This window comes from Acipenser ruthenus, chromosome 33, assembly GCF_902713425.1.
Source record: "Acipenser ruthenus chromosome 33, fAciRut3.2 maternal haplotype, whole genome shotgun sequence".
NCBI classification, from domain to species: Eukaryota; Metazoa; Chordata; class Actinopteri; order Acipenseriformes; family Acipenseridae; genus Acipenser; species Acipenser ruthenus.
The window spans coordinates 4052354-4067070 of NC_081221.1; the positions used below are offsets into that span (position 1 = coordinate 4052354).

General features: G+C 38.7%; 1 protein-coding gene across 4 annotated transcripts in view; it reads left to right on the forward strand.

The window, feature by feature from the left end:
- ppp1r9ba (protein phosphatase 1, regulatory subunit 9Ba) overlaps positions 1 to 14717 on the forward strand; it is a 70120-nt gene that overhangs the window by 47062 nt on the left and 8341 nt on the right. For all 4 annotated transcript variants that reach the window (XM_059006530.1, XM_034055751.3, XM_034055752.3 and 1 more), the window contains exons 5-8: positions 941 to 1045; positions 7956 to 8091; positions 12391 to 12543; positions 12724 to 12777. In XM_059006530.1, coding sequence (XP_058862513.1) covers positions 941 to 1045; positions 7956 to 8091; positions 12391 to 12543; positions 12724 to 12777 — 448 coding nt within the window. The remainder of the gene's footprint in view (positions 1 to 940; positions 1046 to 7955; positions 8092 to 12390; positions 12544 to 12723; positions 12778 to 14717) is intronic.

Here is a 14717-nt window from a genome sequence, read left to right on the forward strand (position 1 = left end):
ACTTAGGGATTTACACAAGACATGTTTTTGAAAAAAAAAATATTGCTTACAAAAAATAATAACTTTTTTTTTAAATTTCTATTTATGATATACCATGAGCTTTGAAGTTTCAGACTAACAAAGGTAACTTACTGAGTGCTATTTTATTTTAGTTAGCTGAAGAGAAATGTAATTTATTGCATGCTATTTTATTTTAGTTAGCTGAAGAAAAAGAATGATATAGATGTTCATTTTCTGATAGCGTTTGAAAGAAATATGTTGAATAAAAAAAATAATAATTACTTGCGACTAAGATGATATAATAAACTTGTAGTAATGCTGTGAAAGGACAGCACCGATGAGCAAATGTTACAAGATATTGTGAAATATTGGCTATCTTCCAGTTGTCCTTTTGCCAAGTCTTTAGAAGTCCAGGTCTGAAATCTTACTGTAACACTTGTACTAAATGTCAAAGTGTTAATCTGACCATTCATGTACCACTGCAGCTACAAAATAGATTTTGTCATGCATTTATTTATGTATTTGTATATTAGTTTATTATTAACAACAACCAGCACCACCCTCAATTTATATAGTGTCTTGTGACAGCCATGGATATATCAAGGCACCTTAAAATGTATAACTGTATTTATCAGCCAAAACTTAAAAACTCTCAATCAGTATTGTACACCAGAGAAGGCACTAGCCAAAATATTTGTCTGGTTAACTTATAGTTTTACCTCATAACTGTATTTCTTAAGCAAAGTGAAATCACTAATAGAAGGGAACAAAAATTGTGCGCTGGTAATAAAACAAACATTAAAAGTCTTCAATATCCCAATCCTATGTAATTGTTAGCAAGGCATTCCTGCTTATTCTCTTCATTGATAATAACTCAAGCAGATCCAGGAGCCTCTCAGTATCCCTGTGTGCCATTCCGTCTCTCTTCTCTTTCCGGCAGGATCCAAGTAAATGATCTAATTGTGGAGGTGGATGGGACAAGCCTGGTTGGAGTCACTCAGAGTTTCGCCGCGTCTGTCTTGAGAAACACCAAGGGCCAAGTCAGGTGAGGGCGAAGCTCCTTGCTTTCTTTGGGAGTTTTTTCATAGTTTCATTTCATTTTGGTTTCAAGGAGGTAAGCAATTATGATTTCTGGCCCAGGTGTGTTTCATAGTCCACTGCAGCCAATGTCTTCCCATATCAGTAACTGCCAGCTACACAGACAGAGCAGAAATATGTCATTCCTAATTGGGATATAGATTATCTGACTAACCCACTGTTATGACCTATTCAAACACTAAACAATCTTGGCTTTTAATCATTTTATGACCTGATATATAACTGCACTGGATCTTATATACTGCACAGCTGATCATGTGAAGCCCCAAATCTCCAATAATTCCTACAACAAATATCTAATCTTTAAAATCTGGTTGAACAGGGTTTGGGAAAGGCTGACTTTTGTTGTACCTAATTACCGACTGTAAATATTCTCCTCTCTTTCACTCAAAACCGGAGATTGTATTTCCCAAGTCAGGATCCTTTTGTCTTTGGTTTGTTCCATCTCTCTCCTCTGGCCTGCCATCGCTGTGCTTTATTATTCATCATTCAGCGCCTCTATTCAATTTTATTTATTTATTTATTTTTTCTTTATTTGAGTTCATTCTCTGGCTGCTGTGGAGCTGAACGGTTTTTCACCTTTAGAGAAAGGGAGCTCTTAAATAATCGATGAGAGGTAGCTGAGTTCAGACGGGGGAGGGGAAGACACAGAAACGAATTTGCCACTGGAAAATAATGTGTTATCCAGTAGTTTACTCCTGGCCCCAGAGCTCCTAATGCGTGGATTCAATCAAAAAATACAGCACCAGTTAAAGGCCAGCATCATTACCCAGTTCTGTGGTGGTGTTCTGCAATAATACATTTTACATTATTGAAAAAACATATACATATATCACAACTTCTCACCCTAGTTTTATAAAAAGAAAATATGTTTGTATTTTAAAAAAAGGAACAAAAAGCATGCTTTATTTTTAATGTCCTAACTAAAATTAATTTACTGTGCAGCACCGTCCTGTCCACCTCAAACCAGCAATACTCAATTGGAAGTCAGAACTGGAGATCTAGTCTAGGGTATGGAACAAAAACTGTGATGTCTCCACCCCAGTGTTAAAACGTTTCATACTACAGTGGAACGTCGCATATCCGACCGTCACATAACCGCCCTGATCAAATAACCGCCTCACTAAATAAATAAATAAATAAATAAATAAATAAATAAATAAATAAATATTAAAAGTAGGCTGCGAGAGTAATGGCATTGGCAACAAATGCAGCTTCCGCGATGGAAACAGAAAGAAAGCGTTATAGCAATCAGCCTTTTGGTGCGTTCCCCTTTAAGAGAGGCGGGCTGTGTGCGTGTGTCAGTCAGCTGCGTGTAGCAGTGACATTTCAGTACACCAGTAGAGAAAGCTTTTTTTTGTGCAATGTGTTTATATGATGGAGCGCACGCTTGCAGATATTGGCAGCTTGTTGTTGTAGCTTTTAAATGCATTTGAATTAAACAAAGCAATATTCAAACCGAGCTGCTTATCGGCTGTTGGTAATATCAAGAAAGAGCCGTGACAGAGATATTAAGAAAGCAGAACCAGGGAGGCAGGGACTTCTAAAGTTAAGAAAGAAACCCTCAGTTGCAGGTTACTGTACATTTACTGTTGGTTTTGTATTTTTTTTTTTTTTAAAAGCTTTGCTTGGAGATAGCAAACTGCATAGCAACACTGTGTATTTGTAGCCTAATTAATCTCATTTACATTTGCTTACTTTTAAAGCAAATAATTCCCCCATGTTTAAAGCAGTTTGTGTGTTGTTTTTGTTCACTAACCTATTTATGGATGTGTAAATGCTTTTTTTATAGATGTTCGCAAATCCCACTTTTTCACATATCCGCCTATACCCCAGTCCACAGGGGGTTGGATATGCGACGTTGTACTGTAATTCTATGCGTCACTCAATGTATGCTTTGTGTATGCTTCCAGTGAATAATATTGAAATGAATAACAAGGGACGAGCCTTGATGGGCTGAATGGCCTTTTCTCGTTCTCAGACTTTTCCTGTGTTCTTATGTTTTAATAGTGGGCATTGATTAGAATGGCCACCAGACTGTAGATTTGTTTTTTCTTCTCAGCACAAAAAGGAAGCACTCTGTTCCATTTCAGTATTTTATTATTAGCCCTGCTTCTGCTCAGCACAGCACACAGGCTTGAGCTGTTTCAGGAAACTATAATTTATTCTTTCACAATGACGAATGAGTCATTTAACCAGAACCTGCCGTCTCCTTGTTTTACATGAGGGACAGGAAATGGAACCCCTAATCAAGGGGGGACATGGGGTGTAACAGGAAGTGCAGGAGGGTAACTATGGGATACCATTTCTCAAGACCTACAGCCCCAGTAAGCGACAGTGTTTTTAAAAAGAGGATTTGTTTGGAAGGAAACAGTAAGAGTTTCTGAAACTGCACACCTCGCATTGCCAACAGTTTAAAAAACATTTGCTACAGTCGATCGTAGCTTTTCTTGCCTGTCACGTCTGGAGCCCTGGGTTCAAATCCTGCTCAGGTCACAATTGATATGAGTTTGATGGTCTCAACCTAGCCCCCCATTGGACATTAGTCCACATCACAAAAACAGCACACAATTTTACACAATTGTTAGTCTCTGCTTCAGAGAATCTGTTGAGCGATCTCCATGTAGATCACACCACAGGGGAAAGACATTCAGGGTCACCATTATTTATATCCTTTGCAAAGATATGTTACTTACATACATTTTCAGGTTTAGTATTGGGAATACTGCAAGGGCATGCTGGAGCTAAACTTAGACACGGAAAAGACATTCAAGGTGGTAAAAATCATAAAAGTAGGGCACACATAATATAGAGCAATAACTTTGAAAACATACATTCTCTTAATACACACAGATTGTTTAATTCAAATTCAATATGTATTGCTCATAGCCATGGACCAGTAACTATTGATCTGTATGATTTCCTTAATAATTGATCCAAATCAGTAATGTTATATTTCCAGAATTCCTTTTGTTACATTGCTGCACTTCCTCGGTAAGACGAGTCTGCATTGTGTTTTCAATTGTTGGAGATTTTCCTGTACTTCAATGATACCAGCCTCCTTCAAAGAAATCCAAAACATTGTAACAAACTACAACAGGAAGATGCAACTTTTATATACCACACAATACATGTCAAGGATTTGTGTGAGGGAGAGTTATTCTAACTGGATTATCTCATATATAATTTATTTTTAAAGTTTATGCATTGCAATTATTACTTAAGTTCCTGTGCAGTCATGTAGAGAGACGAGACATTTGCAAACTGGTTGAAAATACCTAAAATGCTGCAGCAAGAACAAAATGCAATACAAAGACCTCAACCGGTTTAGCCGACAAAACACATTTGCTTGCACATCATCATAGAAATATGCTGGAGAACAACCATCACTACGGAAATTATAAAATACAGAACCAGCAGAAAAAAGTGTGTGTCTCACGCAGAAACAAACCTTCAAGGACATCACGCGGTACAGACCAAGGGGGGAATTGAATGCCTACTATAAAACCAATATTGGATGAAAGCACATACAATTGAATATCTGACACACATTTTGCTTTTCCCTGTCTGGCACAGTGTTTAATAAGCCCATATGAAATTATTATCTATATGAAAATGTAATTACATTTTGTATTACTTTCTTCCATAGCTTACCCTTCTATTTTTACTGTGCACAACTCACGAGATACCAGAGACAGGTGAGGACTAACCAGATGTATGTCCTTACAAATATGGCTAGATATGTATAGCAATCCAAACAGTTACAAATAAACCAGTAATCTGGTAGTCTTCGCTCACACTCTCAGTTTTGTTTAATGACTATTGACCAGTTAGAACTCCTAATGACAACACGGAGTTCAGAGTACTGCTACCACAGAAGTGTGATTTAACCCAAATTTACCCAGAAATCCTTGCATGTACAGTATGTGGTCAGACACTCCCTTTAACCATATAAAAATGACTGATAGCTAGTTGTTGAGAATGTTCCACACTGTGTACTGTATGTAATACCACCACAGTCATGTTCAGTTTTAGTTTTTAGGAAATGTGATTCCTCTGCGTCTGTTTACTACATTTATCTTCATCAAAAAGCAAGCTGTTGACGGTCCAGTTTACCTACATTATCCAAAGGGCCTGTGAGGGTACAATCTTCCTCCATTATAAGGAGGCTATGTGGTCCAGTGGTTAAAGAAAAGGGCTTGTAACCAGGAGGTCCCAGGTTCAAATCCCGGCACACTTACTGACTCACTGTGTCACTTAACCTTCTTCTGCTCCGTCTTTCGGGTGAGACGAGTTGCAAGTGACTGCAGCTGATGCATAGTTCACACACTCTAGTCTCTGTAAGTTGCCTTGGATAAAGGCATCTGCTAAATAAGCAAATAATATCTCTGTAATTCTCCGAATTAACCTGTTTAATTTGGTTTTAAACATACTTTCTCTTTCTTACATTGTGCATTAAAAGAATACACCACAAACCTCCGTGTTGAATGCTAACCACCATGAAACACGAATATTGCATACTGGCTAGAGCTTCGAAGCAACACTGCTCTGTCAGCAACAACGATTGCTACAGAGTCAATGCTGGTGCTAATCAAAAATGCATTCAAAGTCAACAGATAACACTAAAGATATTCAGAGATGCAGTGGGTTTGTTCCACCAGTTTGATACTGCACTGGTGCATCTGTGGGGATTTAGCTTGCATTCCCAGCCAGTGGCAGCCTGCAGTCACAGTCTCTGCTGGTGTCAGCGGGAGTGTTGTTTTGCACCACAATCCTGCAGTAGCTGCCCGCCCCTCACTCCAGCCTGCTCACCATATGTGTGCTTTCTGCCTGGTAGGCACCTACCCAGCAGTTGGGGAGGAGGTACAAGGAGGGGGAGGGCAGGCAGACTGACATTCATCCCCTTTAGAGCCTGGGGGAGGCACCTGTCACTGAGCCAACAGCTGGGAGAGAGAGCAAGGAAGGGGGAGGGGGAGGGGAGGAGGCAGGGGAACAACTGAAAATGGTGCCATCATTTAGGCGTTTAGTGCTAGATAAGGAAACAAGCTTCCCCTCAAAACACGATTTACTTGTAGTCTCTGCTTGAGGCCCAGGACTATATGGCAGGCAGGGGGCAGGGGGGGCTTGCTTGTTTGCAGGGCCATAAGGGGAAGCTTTCATGGTCCCTACCTGACTATAACCAGTTTCGTTGTCCATCACCTTTCATTAATTCACATGTAAAAAGACGGATTCGGGCCTCAGCATTTTAAAATTCTGTTCCTGTTTTTTAAGCCCAACTTTTAAGAATTGGACAAAGCCTTTTAAGACTCGCAGCAAATGTGTGAACAATTGAATTGAGATGACCTGACTGAGATGACCTGCACACAAATGTGAATTGATGTCAGATTGACCGCTTTAAAAAGTTAATGGAGGCCGGGGTTGAAACAAAAACTTGGCATGTTTTCCTCAGGAAAAAACACTGAATTCATTGTATTTATTTATGTAGTCAAGCCAGCTTAATATCACTCCTGTTAATGTCAATTATCACCTCGTTGAAATATCCCAGCTAGAATGTAATGAGAGGCAATAGGGACAAGCACCTGATAATATCACTTTTGGTTACAGTCACACTGAGTCACTGATTTCAGTAAGTTGCTGTACAGTAATGAAATATATTCTGACGAATATGGTAGCACAACAAAGCATAACAGAACACTACAGTTTGTAGGTTTACAGTTGTTCTTGTTGTACATGTACTGTATATAGAAAATAAGTTGTATTAACCATACAATAATAAATATCTAGTTCTATTCTGAGTTCAAGATCAAAGCGGAAATATTTGTTATTCCAACGCTGTTTAAATGTTTTTTTCACAGTTCCAGCTCAGCTTATTGTCACAATTTGTTGCTAAGTCTATTTGAAGGGCTGTTAAAAGGTTTTCACAGTATTTGTTTTACATTTCTATGGGGAATATTTTCAGTCTGTAAATTACAACATTGATCTTGCAAAATGAGTAATGTTCGTGTTTTTCTTTTTTCCTCAAAATAAATTACAGAGCACAGGAGACGCTGTAAAAACCTGTTACTTTGCCTTTGCCTCGTGTCTTTACCCTGCTGAGCCTAACTGCGATACAACTTTGTTTGATGGTAGAACGATAGCAGCCTCAGCTCTGAGCAGTAGTGACTTTGAGATTTCTCAGTCAAACTAACAAGTAGACCTCTTGAGTGTTAAGAATCAGCAATTACACCACAAGCGTGGGTATATCTAGTGTGGGATACATTTCTGTTATTCCAGTTAACTTCTGAAGCGAAGCTCCATCTTGACTTTCAGCAGCACACCACTGGATTGGAATGTAAGCAAAGACACATTCGAAACTAGTCCCGGCAAGCATGTTATTACACTTAAGTGGATTACTTTGAAAACGAGTTTAGTCAAGAAATGCCAACAGTTGTAGAGGCCATAAACACAGTTCGAAATGAATCTGCATCAAAACATAGTCCGAAAGTAAAGATCCGCCAGGTAAAATAATCCCTGAATTAATTGATTTATATTTAAAAATATACTTATAAACAGAATATTAGGAAGATGTCCTTACATAAACATGGGGCAGCGAATAAAAACGAATAAAAACACCACGAACGATCATTCAGTATCCTCTAAACCTCATTCCCAACTCATATGCCATGTTTCCACCTACCAGTGAGACCAGGTTGAATGCTATTTAAAATCAGTCCTGTCTGTTTCCATCAGCACAACGAGTACCCCATTTAGGATTTTATCTCTTCAATTTGCTCTGATTGTGTTGTGTTTAATCCTAAAGTTTAAACGCTTAGGAACAGCACCCCTGTCTGTAACCTGCCCTGCCCGTGCGCTTGCAGGTTCCTGATTGGTCGGGAGAAGCCGGGGGAGCAGAGTGAAGTGGCCCAGCTGATTCAGCAGACCTTGGAGCAGGAGCGCTGGCAGAGGGAGATGATGGAGCAGCGCTACGCCCAGTATGTGGAGAATGAGGACGAGGTAAGGATAAACATACTCCGAATAGTGAGGGGCTACGGGGCACCCTTTCAACTGCGGAGCCCTGGCTTCAAAGCAGGCCCAAGTGAAAATAGTGGATCCACAACTCTAATCCGCTACACCGTTCTGCATAATTATCAGTCTCTACAGGACCAAGACTGATTGGCAGGTAGTTAGGGTATGTTTAGGCAGAGCCGTGAGGGGAAACCTTCTTGGCAAATGCTTCTAATTCCTTAACACGGAATAACTCGTGAATTATTCTATGGGATTGGATGTGCTACAGTATAGGTAGGGAGGCGTATTGGCGTATTAATCGTAAAGGGGAACGTTCTATGTACACACAGTACATTTGCAGTAGGTGGCGCTGTGGTAATGCATGCTAGTAAATGTATTTGATGTAAATAAAAATTGAAATAAAGGTATTATTTATTAGTTCTCAGTCTGACTGATTTGATTTATCAGATTTTTGGATAAAGTGACAAGAGGACCTGGGGGATAATTATTGCGATTATTTGGGCTTCCATTCCACATGAGTTTGTGTTCATGGAGAGAAGGTGAAAAAATAACGTTGTCTTTGTCCTCTGAGTAAGTGGTGAAGGAGCCCTGATGACTGTGGATACTGCAGCTCCAGTGTGTGCTACCTCATGGGTTTGTCTGTTGTGTGTTGCCCTCACCTCCTTCTCTGCAGGATTTTGATCTGTTTTCCTACCCATGTGAGCAGGAGCTCCACCCTTGCACCCTGCACTCCCTCAACCTCAATAACAACAACAACCGGGCCCTGACCTCCCAGGTTCGACACTGTGCGACCTTGCTGCAGAGATGTGCACAAAATTCATCAAATCACTTCCCCTTTAAAATTTAGTTTAGTACCAGTTTCCCACCTCTTTATTTGCTTCAGTTCAATCACTGAGATTTAGGCCAGTTCTGGTTTATTCAGTCAGGGCTTGTTTTGGTAAAAGTGTGATTTTCAAACCAAGCAATTTCCAGTTCCCAGTTTTTAATTTCACATACCTTTTATTGATGACACCTAGTGGTAGAATAGCATCATTTTAGCATCAGATTAGAGTTTTCTGCACATCTTTTCCTGTGTGAGCTTCTTGGGTGAGCTTCGTGTCGCCACAGAGTGGGCTTGCTGTGGCCTTTTTCAAGATTTCCTTCCCTAACCCAAATATATGAACATTAGTTGCAGTAAACTCTCAAAACTATATATATATAATATATATATTTATATATATATATATATATATATATATATATATATATACATATATATATATATATATATATATATAATTTAGAAGACCACATATTTCATTATATATTTACTTATGATGTTTGATACATCATAAGTAAATATATAATTTTCATATGTGGTTTGTATATGCAATATATTTCTCATATATTAAATTATGAAAAGAGAGAAATTCTGTTTACCGGGATTTCAAATATAGTTGCTTTATATTAAAAAATTCAGTGAACTGTTATTATTATTATTATTATTATTATTATTATTATTATTATTATTACTAGTAGCAGTAGTCATAGTAGTAAAAGCACATTATTTGTGCTTGTGGCAATTTGAATTCTGAATGCATTTCCCTAGCCACTTTCGTGTATTTATTATGCTGTGGGCTTTCCTGGTAGGCTTTTCCAGGCCTGTGGTCTGGGACTGTGCTCTTTGCCTGGGTTTGATGTGGCTGTTCTGGGTGGATTTGGACTGGACTTTTCCCTCTGCTTCCAGGGGGGCGTTTTTTCCTTTTAATTTTGCGATTAGGCCTCTTGCTCGTCTCAAGGGCCTTTTTATTTAGGAAAGTCGTTTAATAAAAATAATTCAAAGGAGCACGGGGACCCTCTGGAGTGAGCAGATGGCCTGTGCTGGGGGAGGCAGTCCAGGGACCACTCCCCCAGCTGGGAGCTGTTTTGACCGAGGCACAAGGCTGGATGTGAGGGCTTTTGAGGACATCTTACTGGGCTACGGGTCTTTTAGCAGCTGCTCAGTCCAACACAGGGTTGTGGGGAGATGGGCCTTCTGATGTGAAATGTCTTAAACTGTTATTCGATATTTCATACTCATGAAATAAAGGAATCATAAAATAACATGTTTTTAGAACATGTTATGAATATATGGAATTTCCACTTTAGCATATTTGAAAATATCACAATTAATTATTTCCTTTTACACCTTATTCTAATTATATTGATCCAAAAGACAGTATAAAATACAATTTTAATAAGCGATGCTAACTTTTAAGAATCACTGTTGGTGGTTGATTGTATATCTATACATTTCTGATTCATGTTCTGATTGGATACAGAATACTAGATCTTCACAGCAAACGGTCTCTCTTCTCGTCTCTCTTTCATGGGATAAGTGTTATCGATTAAGGACTTCTGCGGAACTGCTGAAAAAGCCCAGTGTATGCACAAAGCTGTTTCCAAGTTAGAATGACTTGGCAAGACGATAAAAATCCAATTTACGGCTCAAAATATCTCCACAGAATTCAGTTCTTATTGATTTGTGTGTCTGGAAACAGAGAGCAAAGCAGTGAGGGAAATTAAAGCAGCTTGGCTTGCCTGCTTAAAAACCCTCTGTGCTGATAGCTGGTCGATTACAATAGGAAACAGAAGCTATAACTAAAAAAATCATGAAAGCTCTCTGCTTCCATCTTGTGGAAAGTTGTGGGTACTGCATGGACTGGTTGGCATAGAACACAATGCAGAGGTTTGAAGGTGTAGTTCCTAAGTTAGACATTAAAATGAATAAATACATGAAAAATAATTTGTTATATGTATGTATTTAAATCAGCCATTGCTTTGTGCAATCAAGCATATTATTAAAGACAGTAAGAAAGTCGTCTAGTAATTGAAGACACTGAAAAACACCTTTGAATTCCCTCAAGTTTCTTCTAACATTGTTAGACCAAACACAAAAAACTTTAAACTACAGGTTATTCTGCCTAAAACAGTTTAAAACACTACAATTACGGGGTGGGGGTGCAGATTACTGTCATGGTTACTATTGTAAGCACTACATGTTGTATTCAGACTCACTCCCGTGGTCAGTCTGCTATCAGACCATGTGGTCTGCTCTAAAGCAAAGGATGCAAGTTTATCTATAGATGTGCATTTAAAAAAGTAGAATACCTTAAAAAAAAGTTAAGAACTCTTAGCACAATAAAAGGGAGGCGGTGATAATGTTAATAAATCTAATATGAGGTAAGAAAATTAGTTTTAATGCATTGGCTAGCACTCCTTTAGCAGTCCATAAAGTACCGTAAGATCTTTCCTAATTTCTCTACAGCCATGTAAATGCTAATTTTAATTTCTGCTAATTGTGTCCAAAAAAAAAAAGGTGCATTCAGCAAGCAATTTCCAAATCAAATGCTGGACACTTAATAATCCATAATCAATGTGTTGAGTAAATTCCGAAGCTCTTTAGAAAAGTCTTCAAATACAACTCAAAACATGCATGAGAATATAAACACATAATATAACAAATGCATTTTGACAACTTTATTCTTAAAAAGCAAGAAGACATATGATTCTTTCAGTAGATTCTGCCACATCTCATCAAATACAAACGGAAGAGCTTTAATCTAGAAATGTGCAAGGAGAGCATGTGTATCTTGGTAGCTAGCTATGTGAGGCCTGAGGCACCAGGGTTTTGTAACAGGCAGTGTTGTGTGATATACTGCCATTACGGATTCTGTGAGATGAGGTTAATAACTAAAACCACAAATGATCTTTTATTGAAAATTTTACAGTCATTTACAATTGATCTCGTTCAAAACATGTCATACCATATTAAAATACATTTAAAATACAAGGTGCCGTGCATTTCAGTAACAAAGGAGGGGGCGGAGGGGGGAGGGGGCGGGAGAGGGGCGGGGGGGGGGGCAGAGAACAAAACTGTGCTCAAAAAAACAACCAAAATCACTGTGCTTTAAAAAACCTAAAAAAAACACAAAATATGAGAAAAAAGGAAAAAGCCAACAGTGAAATTCCACAAACTAAACAACATCCTTTTTATTTTGTTTCTTTTAAAAAACTAAAACTAATACCACGAATGCAGACGAGTCCGGCTCTTTTGCCTTGTGGTTAAGAGGCTTGCTTGCAGTGTGCGGGTTTGCGCCCAGCCTGCGCCCTGTTACTCTCACACAATAAAGCCGTGGCGAGCAGTAATCAATTAATCAATTAATTGTTGCTACTCCAGATCTGTACTGTAGCAAATATCTCAGTTCATTCTGAAACAGATACTCAACAAGCTTGACGGTTGTGCGTGTGTGTTTGTTGCCCTCTCAGACCGGGGAGTACGCAACAGATGAGGAGGATGAGATGAGTCCCATGTTCCCCAGTGCGGAAATGGCCATTGAGGTGTTTGATCTGGCTGAGAATGAGGACATGCTGTCCCCCATAGAGCTGGACCCAGAGAAACTGGCCCACAAGTTCAAAGAGGTGAGTGGAGGGGTCTATACAGAATACCTCTATAACAGCGGTATACCATGGTAAAGGCATAGTTTAGTAAAGCAGTGTAAAAGATATGATAAAGCTTGACAACATTGGTAGTGAAATGAAGTTTAACCAATCATATGTGATGTAATTTATGACAGTTTGTTTCTTGTGTGTTTTTAACAGCTCCAGATTAAGCATGCAGTCACTGAGGCTGAAATACAGCAACTTAAAAGAAAGGTAAGTACTGGCCTAGACGTGTATCTCAGTGCCATCGCTGGCTCCGAATGCACTCATGAAGCTATTGGTCAATTGATTCTTTGCTGTGCAAGCAGACTGTAATTCCATTGAGGAGATCACCATGAGAGAGCCATGTTTGAAATATATGGGAATATAATTTAGTATTGATTTGTATGTTTATTTTTTTCATGTCCATTTTTATGAAGATGTTACAGTTGTTCACATTACAAAAAAGTCACAATTACAGTTAAAGCACACACAGCCTAATCTAGCTCTGCACCAACTGTCACAGTAGTAGGGCTACACTTGGTTTTCTGGCTACAAGAGAGAGAGATCAGACATTTAACATGCAGCTCACTCAAGCACTAACTCAAAGAGGTCTGAATGCAGACCAAATTTAGAAGTCCCTGTCAAGTAATTACAGTTATTGAGAGCCAATAAAATCTACCATGATGATAGCCTCAGCAATATTCCTGTGCATTTTGAAAACATTATTAAATATTTATTATTCTAAGTATTTCACGTAAACTATAATAGTTACAATCATTGGTGATCTCATTAAAGTAAGACATTTAAAAAATACAGACAACCCATATACTAATGCTGATTCGTGCTTTGGTGTATTACAGAAAAGGATAACTTCACCTTTGCATGAATTTCTCATGTTTGGATACAAATTGATGGCCATTATAAAGTATAGCAATGGCAGTGCCAGAAGCGTTAATTCAGGTCTAATTTCAGACAAATAATCGTTTATTTTTAACAATGTGCAAAGAGGTATATTGTACAGTAGTGCAGCAGTGTGGAGTAGTGGTTAGGGCTCTTTACCGGAGGGTCGTGGGTTCAATCCCAGCTGGGGACACTGCTGCTGTACCCTTGAGCAAGGTACTTTACCTCGATTGCTGCAGTAAAAAAAAAAAAACTGTATAAATGGGTAATTGTATGTAAAAATAATGTGATATCTGTGTAATGTGATATCTTGTAACAATTGTAAGTCGCCCGGGATAGGGCGTCTGCTAAGAAATAAATAATAATAAATAAATAATTTTATAGTGAGGAAATGTCTCGGAAGTAAAAGAAACCATGTACCTCACTAAGTGTCAGTTCAAAACAGTAGCATAGAGCAGAGGGAGGCTGTTATGTGAGTATAAGAGCCTGCCTTTCTCTGGTTCACAACGGCTCATCCGTTGCAGCTGCACACATCCTTGAGAGAAAAATAACATAGCTCCTCCCAGCTGCTCTGATTGACATCTGTTCTGCTGACTTCATTGCTCTTCTTTCTTATGTAAATGAGCAGACACAGCAGGCTGCTGATTGGATAGTTCCCCTGCCAGCAGACAGCCAGTACTTCACAGTGGGAGCAAGAGCTGGCTTATTTCTGATTGATGATAGAAACGGCATCCACTTAGGATAGGCAATTTATTATAATACCATCAATAAGGTCTCCATATGGAAGTCATATAATAAGTATTGATTCATACATTGAATGTGTATTTCATACACTTAATACACTTAAAAGCATGCTATTTGTGAATGTTAAAATTGATGCCTTTTTACCAACATTTAAAGACAACATAGGTCCCTTCATCAGTTATATATAATACATGTATCTTTACAAATCTCAGTTATAAATGGATCACCTCAGCAAACCAGGTCCTGAGTAGAGTGCTCATTATGCAGCAGGTAGATGTCCTGTAAAAACAAACTGGACTTTAGAATCTTCAAATTCATTTTGAGCAGCGACCTGCATTTCAAGCAGCCTAAGCTTCTATCCAGGCCATAAAAAAACAACAAAAAAAACAATAATTAATATCCTCTGTAGCGGTTACAAATAACTGACCCCTGACTGCCATCCAAATCATCTAGCAAGTTCATGGTTAACCCTTTGCGGTCCATTTATTCAGCGCGTCTCTGGTGCGTCAGGTCCAATTTATTTTCGC